At 47.3% G+C, this 15,552-nt stretch overlaps 1 protein-coding gene across 1 annotated transcript in view; it reads left to right on the forward strand.

Moving 5' to 3' along the window:
* The window catches only part of Nckap1l (NCK associated protein 1 like), a 46,251-nt gene extending 35,358 nt beyond the window's left edge, over nucleotides 1-10,893 (forward strand). Inside the window, exons 23-31 of the mRNA XM_051160492.1 lie at nucleotides 23-120; nucleotides 218-311; nucleotides 461-543; nucleotides 776-856; nucleotides 3,045-3,138; nucleotides 3,920-4,036; nucleotides 4,650-4,759; nucleotides 6,342-6,431; nucleotides 10,673-10,893. Of these exons, the coding sequence (XP_051016449.1) occupies nucleotides 23-120; nucleotides 218-311; nucleotides 461-543; nucleotides 776-856; nucleotides 3,045-3,138; nucleotides 3,920-4,036; nucleotides 4,650-4,759; nucleotides 6,342-6,431; nucleotides 10,673-10,804 (899 nt within the window). The 3' untranslated portion in view covers nucleotides 10,805-10,893. The remainder of the gene's footprint in view (nucleotides 1-22; nucleotides 121-217; nucleotides 312-460; nucleotides 544-775; nucleotides 857-3,044; nucleotides 3,139-3,919; nucleotides 4,037-4,649; nucleotides 4,760-6,341; nucleotides 6,432-10,672) is intronic.
* Nucleotides 10,894-15,552: the final 4,659 nt, after the last annotated feature.

The raw sequence follows: 15,552 nt of genomic DNA on the forward strand, positions 1-15,552 counted from the left end.
GCTCTTTGAAATTCTCTTCCAGAGATGCGAGCCTTGGCTGAAATTCTTGGCCCCTATGGCATGAAATTCCTGAGTGAAAACCTGATGTGGCATGTGACCTCTCAGATTGTGGAGCTCAAGGTAGCGTGGGAGGGTCCTGGAGAAAGGTCTTGCCTGGGAGTGGGAGCTGCATTGACCTCTCCTTTCCCTGCGGTATGCCTGTTTTCCTCAACTGCAGAAGCTGGTGGTAGAAAACATGGATATACTGGTTCAGATCAGATCCAATTTCAGCAAGCCAGACTTGATGGCATCTCTTCTGCCCCAGCTGACGGGTAAACACCTTCCTAAAGAAACCCTGAGGGAAACACTGTGGATGTCAGGGGCTTTGAAGGAACTGGGTTGGTTAAGCTGGGTCTGAAGAAGCAAAAAATCATCACCATTTTCCCGCGTTCTCTGTTCTAACAATTTGCTTTCTCTTCAGGGGCTGAAAATGTGCTGAAGCGAATGACCATCATTGGTGTGATTCTCAGCTTTAGGGCCATGGCGCAAGACGGACTTCAGGAGGTGAGTGGGGGAGGCTACTGCAGAACCCGAGGCCTTTCTGTGGGTGACGTTTGCGTGAAACATTGAGAGCATGGAAGGGAGGGGGCTGGGCATGGCAGAGGCCTTCAGACCGCTGAGCTTAGAAGACCACCAGGCCTAGGTGATGGGAGTGGAAAGCTGCCTTCTTAAGTCAAGGCCCCCTTTCTGTCCATCTCTATCTGGTCTTGGACATACTTATCTTCTCATTCTCCAGGTTTTTTCTTCCCACTGCCCATTTCTCATGGGCCCCATTGAGTGCCTGAAGGAATTCGTCACTCCAGACACAGACATCAAGGTGAGGGTACAACTTGGGATCCAGTCATGTGGCTTGCTGAGGACATAGGCTGTCTTAGGGTCTTGTAAAGGACTAGGGCTCTGAGGAATTCTGTAGGAACAAGAGTTGGGATTGAATGGGGAAACATGGCAGGCCGAGCTTGAGGGGAAAGGGAGGGAGAGGGGGAGAAGGAGGGGGAGAGGGAGGGAGAGAGGGAGCGGGCGGATCTGGGGAGCCAGATGAGATACAGAGGAAAGTGAGAGCCCTGAAAGGCTTGGGGAAACATCTCTCTGGGGAGACAGGTGAGATCTGGAGTATTACCTGTAGGTTTTCATTTGAAATGAGCAATACGCAAAGTAGATGCCACGTTACTTGCAAACAGGTCCCCTTCTTAGTCAGGAGTACTTTTTGTAAGATTTGTTTTTTCCTTTCCCACCCAACCTCAGTCTTTTCTCCTTTTTAGTTTTTTTTTTTTTTTTTTTCTCCCAAGACAGGGTTTCTCTGTGTAGCCCCGGCTGTCCTAGACTAGCTTTGTAGACCAGGCTGGCCTCGAACTCACAGCGATCTGCCTGCCTCTGCCTCCCGAGTGCTGGGATTAGAGGCATGCGCCACCACGCCCGGCTCTCCCTCTTAGTTGTAAATGTTCAGTCCCCCATCATCTGTCTCAGGCACCCGTGGGCATAGGAGAGAAAGAGTGGGAGAGAGGAAAAGAGAGTAGGAAAGAGAGGGAGGGCGAAGAGCTTCTGCAGGCAAATGGAGTCAGCTGTCCACTCCTTCTTCCCTTGGAATTAGCTTGTATTTTGAATCCTCTAGTACAAGCAAATGTGTTATGCAGTAAATACAGCCAAAGCCTGGGGACAGGTTCCTTCTGGTACAGTGAACAGGCTATCTCTCTTGTGATTGGTTCATCTGGAGGAAAGAGGTCTGAAGTGGTGAGCAGGAAGAATTAAAGTAAAATGTTAAGAACCTCCTTACATGGGAATCAAAATATTCATGACATTTCCTCTTCTTTCTGCCCCCAAATCATCCGGGAGTCAGATGATAGGTGATGCTTGACTGGCTATGCCTGTTAGAAGGTTTTGATTTGACGCATAGCCTGGGTTGCTGATGTTAAGGCTGAGTGCTCCGTCCTGTCAGGAGCTTGTCCAGTTCACATCATCTGGACAGTTCTGACTTTTAGGCTCAGATTGCTTGAGAGTGTAGGCAGGCAGGTAGAGAAAGGGCGTGACCTGGAGGAAAGTCTTGTATTGTCTCAGGGCTGGAGTAGGAGAAGGGAAAATGAGAGCTGTCAGCCATCCCTTTCTTCCTTCAGGACCACAGGTCATTCACTAGTCTCTGACCTGCTTGGCCTCGTGGCCACAGGCAGGTGAGTGCAAAGGATTTAAACAAAGGGCTGAGCAGAAGGCAGCAAAGTGTGTTGCTATAACATCTGTGGGGCCTTTGCAATTTAGATGTGCTTTAAAAAAAACAAAAAACAAAAATCAGTTTGTACTGGCTCAGGGAGGCCTATAAGTCTTGAATTGAGCTTGAGGGGTGCACATGACTTAGATGGAAAAAGAGAAGAGGGAACCACATTAGAGAGTGGAGGACCTGCACCAAAGCATGAAAGGAAGGAAGTGGTAATCGGCGACAAGAAAATAAATAACCTTGGCTGCATTGATTAAATGAGCATTTAGGAAAATAATGTTTCTGTGAATACCAAGCAGTGTGTTTATAGTAATGTGGGTTTGTGAATTTGTGTATGGGTGCGTGTATGTGTGTGTGCATGTGCTTATAGAAACCAGAGGTTGACCAGGTGTCCTCGGTTTTTATCTACCTTATTTTTTGAGTCAACATCTTTCATTGAACTGGTATCTCATTGATATGGTTAGGCCGACTGGCAATGAATCTGCTTGCCTCTCTGCTCTTGCTCCAGAGCTAGGGTTACAAATGTACACCACCATATACATTTTTTTTTTTAATGTGGGTGCTGGGATTCAAACTTAGGTCCTCGTGCTTGTACAATAAGCACTTTATTGACAGCTATCTCCACAGCTCCACAAAGATTTGTTTTCCCCTTTGCAGGCTATAGCTATGAGAAGACTAGAAAAATAATAGTACATCATAAGTTAAAATGCTGTGACCTAGGCATTGTTGCTGCTGTTAGCTTCTGCCAAGCACCTCTCCTTGCTAGAATTTCTCTCCAGGAAGTTGTTTTGTTCTCTGTCAGGTCACCCTGAGTGTCTTTGAGCTGGCATCTGCTGCAGGGGTGAGCTGTGACATTGACCCAGCCCTGGTAGCTGCCATTGCCAATCTGAAAGCTGGTAAGATGGAGGAATTGGGCAAAGAAAGGCTGTGCCCCACTTTTGGGCAGGTGGAACATCAGAATTAAAGAAGTCTTTATTTGAGGTAGTAAATTCAGAGGGTCTAAGTGGGAGGCAGGACAAAGCATAGCCCCTAAGCTTCAGAAGATGCTCGTAGAGGTGATCTAGCTTTTGTTGATGACGCAGACAAACATGGTCCTGAGTGAGAGTCTCTTGTTCAGAAGATGCTCAGGGAACTTGTGGTCGGAAAAATGAGATTCATGCAGATGAATCAATGAGAGAGAGGCTCTAGATAGCACATGATCTTACACTAAGTTGTGTGGGATGACATCCAAGTTTCCCACAGGGATCCTGTGCATCTTCCAGTTTCCTCTCAGGCCCACTCATACATGTTCCATTACCCATGTCTCTGATTGGCCCATATATATATATATCCTGAAGAGAACTGAACCTAGGACTTGGTATTAAGCTCTTCAAATTTGTCAGATTCATCCATTTTTCTTCTCCCTTGGTCAATGAGAATTTAGGATGCATGCCAGCAGAGCCCTTGAAGAGAACTTTGCTCTGCCATGGGCAGGGGTGGGGCTCTAGGATTTGGGCCCCACTATAACTGGGTACTTTTCTTGTCTCCTTTAGTCACCTTTAACTTGCTAACCTACATGCTGAAGCATGTTAGGCATGTTTTCCTATGTGACTATGATTCTGTGAAGTGGGACCCTGTTGCACTAACTCCAGTCTGCTGACGCCCTTACTTTCCCTCATGCCCTTTTCTTTCCCTCAGACAACTCATCCCCTGAGGAGGAGTATAAGGTGGCATGTCTACTGTTGATCTTCCTGGCTGTCTCCCTCCCACTCCTTGCCACTGACCCTTCTTCCTTCTACAGCATTGAGAAAGACGGTAAGGAAGATGTAGATTTGAAGGACCCTGCTGGAGAGGGAAGTAAAGATAAGTTACCTGGAGCATGTAGACTTCTTTAAAGGTGTAAATTTCTGTTTCAAAAAGCACTTGAGAACGATGTGTGTATAAAATTATATTTCAATCAAATGCCATAGAAATATACTTCCTTTTTAAAGATTTGACTATTTATTATGTATACAATGCTCTTCCTGCGTGTATGCCTGCAGGCCAGAAGAGGGCACCAGATCTCATTATAGATGGTTGTGAGCCAATGTAGTTGCTGGGAATTGAACTCAGGACCTCTGGAAGAGCAGTCTAAACCTTTGAGCCATCTCTCTAGGCCTGGAATGTATTTCTTCTAGTCCCCAAATGCTAGTTATTTTGGGGTCAGTTAGGGTGGTCCAGACTGGAGAGAGAGAGAGAGAGAGAGAGAGAGAGAGAGAGAGAGAGAGAGAGAGAGAGAGAGAGAGAGAGGAGAGGAGAGAGGCGAGAGAGAGGAGAGAGGAGAGAGAGAGAGAGGAGAGAGAGAGAGAGAGAGAGAGATATTTCGGTTAGGGCCTGGGCTGTTCACTTTGTCATTCTCTTTGTTTTCCCTCCATCCACGCTAACCTAGGCTACAACAACAACATCCACTGTTTGACCAAAGCCATCATCCAGGTGTCTGCTGCCCTCTTCACTCTATACAATAAAAACATTGAAACCCACCTCAAGGAGTTTCTGGTGGTGAGTCGAAATGGCTTGACTTTTGATCGTCTAGACAATCTGACCTCTCATGTCATTCATGCAAGAGGAGTGGGTGCTACTTGTAAAAGGCAGGAACTTTTCTAGCTTTCCTGACAGCTGGGACTTCAGCTTCTGTCCAGATATTTGGGGAGATCATAGGGCAATGAGAAAATCTGAGTTTTCACTGTGAAGTCCTGTGACCTCTGGACAGACACTTTTGAGGTCTCAGTTTTCTCATTTATAAACTAAAGAGATTAAACTGATTTGTGATTCACCATGTTGGCGTATGTCAGAATATCCCAAGGAGCGTGCTATAATAGACTCCTCACCTCTACCCCCGACCTCCTGAATTAGAATGCAGGCTGAGGCCGGCCTTGGGTTTTTAACTTGGTCTCCAGGGGATCAAAGATACATGGTGAGGCCGAATGTCTTTCTCTCTAAGGCCACTCCCCCTCTGCACTGTCACTCACCAGTTCTCAAGCGTCATTAGCTCTCCCAACAAGTGGGCTTGACCTTAGGATCTTCACTTTGAGAATACCTGCACTGGTTTTCCGTGGGCTGAAGTTTACAACCAAGCAATAGATTATTTTGTTTGAAATTTGTTGAAAATGTTTTCAGTCAGTTTGACTTCCTGTAAGTATTACCACTGATCTCAGTTTTCTCTTAGAATAAATAATCTTCCATAGTTGAAAGAGGGCCTAGAGTTTTCAACTCTGGGTCTCTATGGAGGATTCCCGTCCACACACCCTGACTCATGGCCGTTACCCTCGCCCTGCCTGAACATCCTCAGCAACGGAGAGCTTCTTCCTTTGTGAAGCATGGTCTTGAGTTGATAATTAAGTCAGAAAGGAACAGCAGAGCACACTGCTTTTCAGGGACTCTCCGCTTGTTCTGATGCACCAGGGACAGTAGGCTGGTCGGAGGGTCTCCGCTTAGGCTGGGGCAGCCAACTAAACTGAATGGGCTCTAACCATCTTAAAAGTCAGGAGGGTTTCCACCAGATCTCTGAGGAAAGAGATTCCCCCATGCCATTCCTTTGTTCCCTTCTGCCCTGTTTGTTTGCTGTGTCCAGACAACCTGGGCCTGGGCTGTGTGACTCATGCTCTGTCTACTTCCTTGACGTGTTGGAGGCCTAGCAGCGAGTGGAGATGACAGCCTCGAGGGAGGAGAATACTGAGACCTTTGTCTGAATCAGAGGTTCACCCCTGGCATCGGGGTACAGGGTCCACTGTAAACAGTCTGATGACAGAGGTGTCCAGGGGTTGCTGAGGAAAAGAGGTTAGTGCTGGTGCACAGCATTACCAGCCTTTGTTCTAGGCTCTTCCCTGTCCCTTGTGGCCTCTTTCCTGGCATTTGGTGAGTCCCTTCTGTCTGCATTGATGGGCTAAGCCACTGGGATTCATTTTGGTTTGTAGGCAATGTGTGTCTCTCAAACCTAGGGACCTGACGCTTTCCCACCAGGAGCTTTCAGGAACAGCCTAGCCAGTCTTAATGCTCCTGCTTGATCTTAAGTTCCTGTAGCCTGAGGCTGTCCTGTTCTGACCTCCATAAAAATCTTTCTTTACAAATGCTTCCTCTGCAGGTGGCTTCTGTCAGCCTCTTGCAGCTGGGCCAGGAGACTGACAAGCTCAAAACCAGAAATCGTGAATCCATTTCTCTGCTCATGCGTTTGGTATGTATCTTTCTAAGTTGGTTCGGGAATGGAGAGGGAGGGCCGGCAGGAGACTCCCTTTTTAGGCTTTAGGTCCCTGCCATGTCATCAACCAAAATCATTAACTAAGAATTTTAGTCTTTCTGGATCTGTCCTCATTTTGGTGAACATTTTAGACTTGTCTTGTGATCCCAGAGCAGAGCACTTAAGGACTTCTAGGCAGAACGGGACCCTCTCTCACCCCTAGCTCGTGGGTCTCTTGTCCTACAGTACTCCTGAGTCTGACTTGGAGGAGCGGCAATGTCTGCCTTTGGTTTTCTGTGACAACTTCCTACCAGTGTGTTTCTTGTCTTCAAGGATGCTTACGAAGAGAATACTGGATAGTATAGAGGGGACTTAAGGAGGTTTGGGTGTGGGGCTCACAGGAGGAAGGGAGTAGTTTTGGTTATAAGGTGGGGAGCTTGGCAAGGCCATAAGTCAGGCAGTTCATGCTATCCCTTTCCTTGCTCTTCAAGCTGCGTGCTTGTCTCTAATTTGGCAGAAAGTCCCAGGAGCTCTGGCTCAGTCGACTTTTTAAAGTTCTTCCTTATGACTCTGTTTCTCTCTTCAGCATATTTACTCACTTTTTTTCCCCATCTGATAGTCTGATTCTCCAGGTTGGGCAGGGGGGCTGCTGGGGCTAATGTTCCTCTTACCCTAACCTCCTCTGGTCTAGTGGGAGAGGGGGGACCCCAACTCATAGCACACACTCAGGATATTGATGGTAGTAGAGCTCCCCAGCTCACCTGTAGAACTCCTGTTCTAAGACCGCCCTGCTGGGGTGACCAGTGGACGTACCTCTGCTATCCACGGATATATGGCTGCAGCTGAGATGTGCAGGTAGGGAAGTCTGTGCGTGTTCAAAATTCCCCAGATGAGGTGAGAAGAGAACAGGGACTGGACTAAAAAATAATTTCCCTTTTGTTTTGTTAGGATACAGAGCTCTGATGAGTCTAAGGGTAAAAAAATATTTTTACATTTATTTGTGTTTGTATATGTACATGCCATGGTACATGTGTGCTCAGAGGACAACTTGCAGGAATTGATTCTCTCCTGGAGGTCAAACTCAGGTCTCCTGGCTTGGTAGCAAGCCAGTTGAGCTAGCTCTCTGGCCCAAGTCTAAGCGTTTTTTTTTTTTTTTTTTTTTTTAATTTGTGTTTATTTTATGTGTATTTGTGTTTTTCCTGTATCTATGTCTGTATGACAGTGCCAAATCTTGGAGTTACAGTTGTGAGCTGCCATGTGGATGCCGGGAATTGAACTCACATCCGCTGGAAGAGCAGTCAGTGCTCTTAACTGCTGAGCCATCTCTCCAGTCCCAGTCCAAACATTCTTAATTCAAGCTTAGATGTCAGTGAAATTACAAAGATATATTTTGAAAGTATGTATGTATGTATGTATGTATGTATGTATGTATAGGTGCTCATGTGTCCCAGGCTGGCCTCGAACTTGATATATAAGCAAGGATGCCTTCAACTTTCTGGCTTTCCTGCCTCTATCCCTGGAGGGCTTTTACTACAGACATTTATCCCCATATTCAGCTTATTTATTTTTATTGTTATTGTTTTAGTTGTGTGGTGTGTGGGCTTAGAAATGTAGGCGCAGACATCTTGGGGCCACCCCCTTAGGCTCCCTTCTTTAAAGGCTCAGGCCCTGAGAGGTTTCTACGTCTCAGGCAGAGAAAGGCCTACCCACCTTTTATTAGGATTGGAAGAGAGTGAGTCTGAGCTGTGCACATGTGTGTGGGGTGTGAGGCCTCCTGGGAGGAGGGTGCTAGAAATACAATAGGCAAGCACCTGCATTAAGAGCTCCCCTCCCTGCTTCCTCCCTCCTTCCTTCCTCTTTCCCTTCTTTCCTCCCTTCCTTTCCCTCTCTCTCTTTCTTTCTGAGACAATTTTACCCCCTCAGTGTGATCTCCATCTCAGAATGCCCCTGCCTCAACCTCTGAGTGCCGGGATTGCAGATGCACGTCTTCATGCCCGGCAACTGCATGGTGCTTTACCCACAGCAGTGAGCTCTGATCCTCATGATGGCATCATTAGAATCAGGAGATGTTTGAGGAAGAGCACTGTAGACACTGAGTGCTCGATAAGTGGAGCGCTCTGTGCTTGCTGCTCAATTTCTGGGTGACTTAAGCGTGATGGCTCTATTTCCTCTGGGTGGTGGGAGGTGACTGTGTTATGAATCGCCTTTTAGCCCCACCTACATCCCTGCCCCAAAAGGTGAGGAGGTTCCTGCCCTTGGTAGCCCTGACAGGAGCAGAGCCAGGACCAGATACATTTTGCTAGAGTGAAGACTGGAGGGACTAGCTGCTGCAAAGCAATTTAAATGCAAATGTTTCCACAGAGAAATTGGAGATGATTGGAAGGAAGGCACTGTGTTCTGAGTTAAAAGGCTATTTGTGTAATCCCACAATCCGGCCAGCACTTCCCTCCTTGGGGTCTTGTGTTCTCACTGTCCAGCGTTAGTACTGTCCACTCTCGGGCTGACAGCCTGTTCCTGGTGTGAATTTCCTGGAGAAAGAGATGGCACTCTCACAGTCAAGAGCTTTGATGTCGGAGCCACATTAGATCCTGAGCATTAAAAGTTGATAGCAGGGAAATGGTGGACGAGCAGAGTGAGATTCAAGACACATGGCTGATCTGGGGCCAGCACCCAAGTCTCTGGGTCTTTAGGGCTGTTTCCAGTGCCACAGACTGCTCCTAGTCTCTTGGTGGAGAATAGAAAGTTATGGCGCAACGGCTCCTTTTTGAAGCTACATTTCTCCGCACCTGCTCCCATCCGCTGGCCGAGGGTTGGAAATCTCACCAAGCAAGAGACTCTCTGTTGCTGGCCTTTGTTTTGGGACGTCAGAGTTTATTTGATTTTGGCGTCTTTTGTTTGTTTGTTTGTGTTTTTTGTTTGTTTGGTTTTTTTGAGACAATGTTTTGCTATGTGGCCTGGCTAGCCGGATACTCAATATTAGGTCCAGACTGGCCTCGATCTCATGCGACTCTTTCTGTTTCAGCATTGGGTTCTGGGACAGCAGGCGTGAGTCACCACATCTGACTGGGGCTGTGTTTTTGACAGCAGATGTTCTTTCCTTCAGGCTGTGTTGCTGCTCTTTTGAGGCCACGTGTGTGCACTCTGTGAGCATGTGTTTGCAAACAGCAAAATCTTATCAATGTAAAACTTGAAGGGACTTTGGAGAGAGGCAAAAACAAACATGTGATACCAAACACGGTAGATTCTGTTTCCTTAGTGGATCTGCAGAACTCGAAATACCAGACATAGTGGGGAGAGCCCACTGTGTGGACTGCCAGAGGGGTTCCTCTCCGGAGCATGGGCTTCAGCTCATGATTTCCTTTTTCCTTTATTTTGTTTTGTTTTGTTGAGACAGGGTTTTTCTGTGTAGCTTTGTAGACCAGGCTGGCCTCAAACTCACAGCAATCCGCCTGCCTTTGCCTCTCCAAGCGATGGGCGTATAGGTGTGCACCGCTGTGTCTGTCCCCTGCATGATTTCTAGAGTGAAGAAGATACTGTGAATGTGCACCCTGCTTCTCCCACCCAGATGGAAACCCAGCTCAACTCTAGGCTGTGCTTCTGTTTTGGGCCTCTCTGCCCATTCTCACACCCTTACATTCACCCCGAGTCAAGGCACCCAGTCTATCTTCTGTTTAGCTATGGGGACTGCTGGCATTGCCACAGCATTAAAGCTTCTAATTAAACTAATTAATCACGCCTGGTCCTTTATGTAGCATCCTTACTGCTCCCCAGGTGCTGTGCTGGGAGAGGGAGGAGCCTGAGGCCCAGTATAAGAGGAGCTCTGTGGTTTCAGGTCCCCTCTCTTTGGCTTACAGCAGTGATAGTTTCTCTGCCTGTAAAGCTTTGAGATGAACGAGCACTGCCAGCCGCCATCTTTACTCATGCCTATGCTGCCCACATGTGATTTAGAATCCAGAACAGGAGAGAGGGAGCTGTCCTGAGTCTAGGAAAATGGTTTGTTTTTCTTTTCTCTTGCCAATTTTTTTCTATGCCCTTCATATTATCCCTGATGAAAGGGATGGGTCATTGAAATGGAGTCCTGGAGGACACATGGCTTTTGGGACCCAAATCCAGGGAGGGAGCGGGGAAGAGTTCTATTCACTTCGAACCCTCAGAGCTGCAAAGGGCCTCGGGCCTGTATGATGAAATGATGTCACAGATGCCTTCTGGGAGGTCTCACCTCTGGCTGTCTGTTTCAGGTGGTGGAGGAGTCACCCTTCTTGACTCTGGACATGTTGGAGTCCTGTTTCCCTTACGTCCTGCTACGCAATGCCTATCGGGAGGTTTCCCGGGCCTTCTACCTGAACCGTCTGCCAGCCAGTTCCCACTGAGGGCCTCTTGGAGGTGCCAAGAGCCATACCACAGTGAAAGCTGCAGCCATTTCTTCAAAAGGGGAGAAGAGTGGGAGGGTGCCCAGGGAGAGGCACCCACAGCTGAAAGGCATATAGAGGAATATCCATGGCTGAGGAATCTTGGAGAAGTGGGACACGCTGGGGCCATAGCGATTTATACATAAAGGGATGTGGTGCCACATGCATGAATTTTTAAACATGAATAATAACAAAAAAAAAAAAAAAAACAGTGACCTGTAAGCATATTGTGTATCTTTTGGTGACTCCAGCTTGAGCCCTGACAGGCACGGGCCTCTCCGACCTTCATCACTATTCTAGGATAATGCTGGCGGGCAGAGATGATCAATCATGGTATTAAACCATAATGAGCTTATAACCCTCCCGCTGGAGCTGCTCTTGTCTCCTGCACATTCATTAGGACGATTATCTTCTCTCTTCCTTTTCCAAATGTGTCCAGCACACATCCAGCCTGTTCCTCCTGCAGCAGGCAGCCCAGGGACCCTCTTCTCCCACCTCTGCTTGACTGCCTGCCCCTCGAGGGGTTCATCGCCCGCTTACTCTCCTGCCTCCTGTGGGTAAAGAGTGTGTCTCCCCTGTTCTTACCTTGCCTGTTTTTCCTTGTGGGTCTCCACAACCCAGAACATTACCTGACAGCCAAGTAAAACAGACTCATGTGGGTTTTCCCCTCCTACGCCATTTGGGGGTACTCTAACGTGTGGGACTAACTTGACCCCAAGTCTCCTTGTCAGCCTGAGCACAGCTGTTTCTCTAGGCAGGGACTTCTTTTGTAGACCTTAAATTTCACAAACCTCATTAGGTTGGAGGACCCAAGAGTAGGGATCCTTGAGGGAGAACAAGCTGTTTCAACTTAGCCCTTTTTGTACTAATTAGAATTTCAAGTGTCACAGAGCCTGGGCCATTTAATACAGCACTAACTAGGTTTAGTAACTCCATGGCAGAAGTCAGTAGCCCCATCCTTCACCCACGCAGTCATTGCCAGGGAGGGCTGGAGTAACAGATCGTATGTGTCACAGGTCCAGAATAGCTGGAATGGGAAAATACAATTAGCCAGTTGATTAATTAGGGTCACGTACGTACTTCCACTATGAAAAGGAAGCAATTGTTTGTTGGCTTTCAGCAAAACCACCCAGCTTTCATTAAACCAATTTGATAGCTGTTTTGGGGTTGTGTATGGGTGTTTGCTTTTTATTTCTTCAGACCGGAGGTCAGTCAGTTCTTCCTTTACTGGACGCCCCTAATCAACCAGCATTTGTGTTACTGTCTGCTCTTCAGAATAGATGCAACAGAGACTCTTGCTTCATGTTTCAGTGAATTGTCCTTCCTTCCTATGAAAGCAGACATTACATGCAAAGGGGTGATTCAGTGTCAGACAAGCTGATGAGGCAAGAAAGGCTGAGGGGGTCTGACCAATGACACCTCCTCTCTTTTCCCTTGAGACAGGGTCTCAAGCTAGCCTCAAAGTCATGACCCTCCTGCCTCAGCCTCCCAAATAGTGGGATTGTAGGCGAATACCATTGCACCCTGCTGACCCTACACTCTTGCCTCTCCATTTGGTTCTTTTTTTTGAGGGGCTACAAAGGCACCCCCTTTCCATATGCATGGAGACTCATTTACAAAGAACCTCCCAGAGGTTAGCTACAGAAGTAGCAATGGAGGCAGAGAGGATGTTCTTTTGTTAATTAAAAAAAATTGAGATTCTTGATCTACAATGTATTTGTAAGAAACAATACAGAACAATCCACTCTACCCTCACATAGTTTCACCCAATGGTAACACCTCACAATTCTCTAGTTCATAGTCACAGCTAGGATATGTGGGATTTCAGTTTTAGTAACACTGGTTCTCTGTGTATGTACATGCAGCCCTGTCATGTGCAGGTTTGTGTATCTGTGACAGAGTCAAAACAAAGAATAGCCAACTCTATCACCACACAGATTTTATAACCACCTCCATTTCCCTCTTGCATCTCACCCACCTCCACATCAACAGATTTGTTTTTCAGTCCTAAAATTTTTGCAATTGGACACAATCTCTTTTCACAGACATGTAATTATGCCCACACGTTTATCTACCACCTATATTTTTTTCAAATCATTTTGTTTTCTTTTTCTGGTTTTTTGAGACAGGGTCTCTCTGTGTAGCCTTGGCCGTCCTGGACTCCCGTTGTAGACCAGGCTGGCCTCGAACTCACAGCGATCCACCTGCCTCTGCCTCCCAAGTGCTGGGATTAAAGGCGTGCACCACCACGCCTGGCCCCCAAATCATTTTTCTATACTTATAGCAATTTTGCAAAGTAGGCAGGTGAGGCTTTCCTATTGCAGGTCAGGAAACATCCAGCAACAACAAAGGACTTAATGAATCAGGTGTTAAACTGGAATTGGAACCCAAGTCTGGTGCTTGGTCCTGGACTTTCTGCTGACAGACTGCCTCTTTATAGAATCCAGAAAGCTGTAGGAGGAGCCAAGAGGAGAGGTGAGGATGCAACTACATTTACCAGCAGGAATGAAAGGTGAAGGATCAGAAGGGAATGGACGCATGAAAAAAAAATAGGATGCGTCAGCATTTCCGGTATTTGCTTCCTCAACGAGGAGGATCTCTGACTTCTTACAGCCCAGGACACAGTCAACCATGGATGGTTTTTACCCCAGGACCCCTCGGTTTGCTCAACTTAGGCCCCAAAAGAACTGATGAGCGATTATCAGGAGGAATGCTGACCCCAATTGCTCTGACTTGCAGGGAGAGTTGCTTGTAGCCTCAGTATTTTCATTAGTGCAGTTTTTTTCCTCCATTAAACCTCCATTAGCTTCCTTGCAGTAGTGAAATAGAATCTCTCTTCTCACCAAGCCTGGAGGGAGAAGCTTGCTGAGGTGTTGTCTTTGGTTTGGGGGGCAGGGATGCTGCCCCTTCTGCTATGTTGTTCTATCTAGGAGGCAGGTAAAGAGGGCAGCCTCAAGGTGCAGCCTGAGGTCTGGCCAAGGAGCACTAGATCCTGAAGCAAGCAAGCGTGGTCCCAGCTAAGGACCAGCTTTCGTAGTCTAAGACCCTGCTGCCAGGATCAGCTAATTTTTCTCTCACAAAGTTTGACTTTGAGAAGAGGCTGGCACATGGCTGAAATGTGCTCACGTTGTTGGGGGAAGAATGTTCTTTCAGCCCTCTTCCCCACAAGGTCTCTTGCTTCTCCCAAGTACCTGTCACCAAAGGAGGTGAAGATGAGTCCCCCTCAGCCCCCACACCTCAGTGAGTTGTCAAGTGCTTTCCCTCCCACCTGAGCAGGAAGCAGGAGCTGCAGGCCAGGGTGCAGATTGGGGGAGTCAGAAGTTAACTTGAGCTGAGTTTGCAGCATGGCTGGAGACTGAAGAGCAGGCTTTTCTCTTGTCACTGTGGAAAGAGAGGATGGTGGGGCTGTCCCTTTAAATAGCATTCCTGTAGGAGGCAGATCACATCCATCCGTCACCTGCTGCCAAAGCATCACTTTTGGTCTTTATCAAACTCTGAGCTTGTTGGAAGGGATTGTAAGGCAAGGTGTGTGAGGAGGCAGACTTTCCCAGGGATAAGGGCAGGGCAGTTCCGCAGGAGCTGAACAGAAAGGCAGGCCATGAGGCTGGGCAGTAAGAGCCTGGGAAAGGTACGGGAGGGAGGAGAGGGTTTTGACTCCTCGGATGGTACAAGTGTGCCATTTTATTCTCTTTAGAAGTTCGTAGAGCTAAAATGTGATTGCACCACAGCTAGAGGAATGCGGGTGAAGCTGACCGGGAGAACTTGTGACTGAAGGAAGTGAAAGCCAGAGTGGGAAAGGCCCCAGGAGGTTGGGAGACTTGGATAACTGTGCGACTCTATTGTTTTTTCTGGGCACACTTTCTTATTAAATGGAAAGGGAGGTAGAAAGTTCTATAAATGATCTTTTTTCTTAAAAGGGTTAGGAGTTGGGAGCCAAGGCGAGCACCCTGGGGCCCTTCTTCCCTTTCAGCTCTTCAGGTTGAACAGCCTGTCTATATTGGGAAACCCCTTAGTTCTAATGAAATTTAGAGTTAGAGAATTTTAACTCTAATCTTAATTCACAGTTAATTCTTGTGTAGTTTCCAGCCAGCTCCTTTCCTCAAATGATAAAAGAGATGGCTCAAAAATTTTGTAAACTGCATTGTGCAAATGTGATAGGGTCTCAGATGCTGAGGTCCCTCTAGAAAGGAGGGGACAGTGGTGTGTGTTGAAGTTAGATTGGCGGAGGACGACGACGAGGTCCCCAGATCCTTGTCCCTTTTGGCGCTATCTCCGCCTTTGCTTTAGCCTTCTGCCCATGTACTTCCTGGTGGTCACTGCTTCTCTGATGTGTCCCTCTGCAGGAAGAAACCCTGACCAGAGTTGGCAAATCTTTCACAGTAGGAGACTAGCACTTCCCTTCTGTTCCTTTTTCCGCCTTTGCCAGCGAATAGAGGGGCCTCCACTCCATAGTTTAGAATATATGTCTTTCCTGGTGACCCCTCCTTCCAAACTCCAGAGTTCTTGAAGTGAAAATTCACATTCTGGGCCCCACCTGTTAGAAAATCAGCAGTCTGTGAATCTGCTTATATTTGCAGATTGCTTGAGAGTTTCTACAGTGCCAAAAGTAGGTTCAGGGAACAAAGAAATGGAACTGTTCCCCATGATGGGACAACGCTGCACGGAAGAGGTTTTACCCTGCCAGTCTTGAGTTCAAATTCCATCCCCTT

The sequence above is a fragment of the Acomys russatus genome, chromosome 17 (genome assembly GCF_903995435.1).
Source record: "Acomys russatus chromosome 17, mAcoRus1.1, whole genome shotgun sequence".
NCBI classification, from domain to species: Eukaryota; Metazoa; Chordata; class Mammalia; order Rodentia; family Muridae; genus Acomys; species Acomys russatus.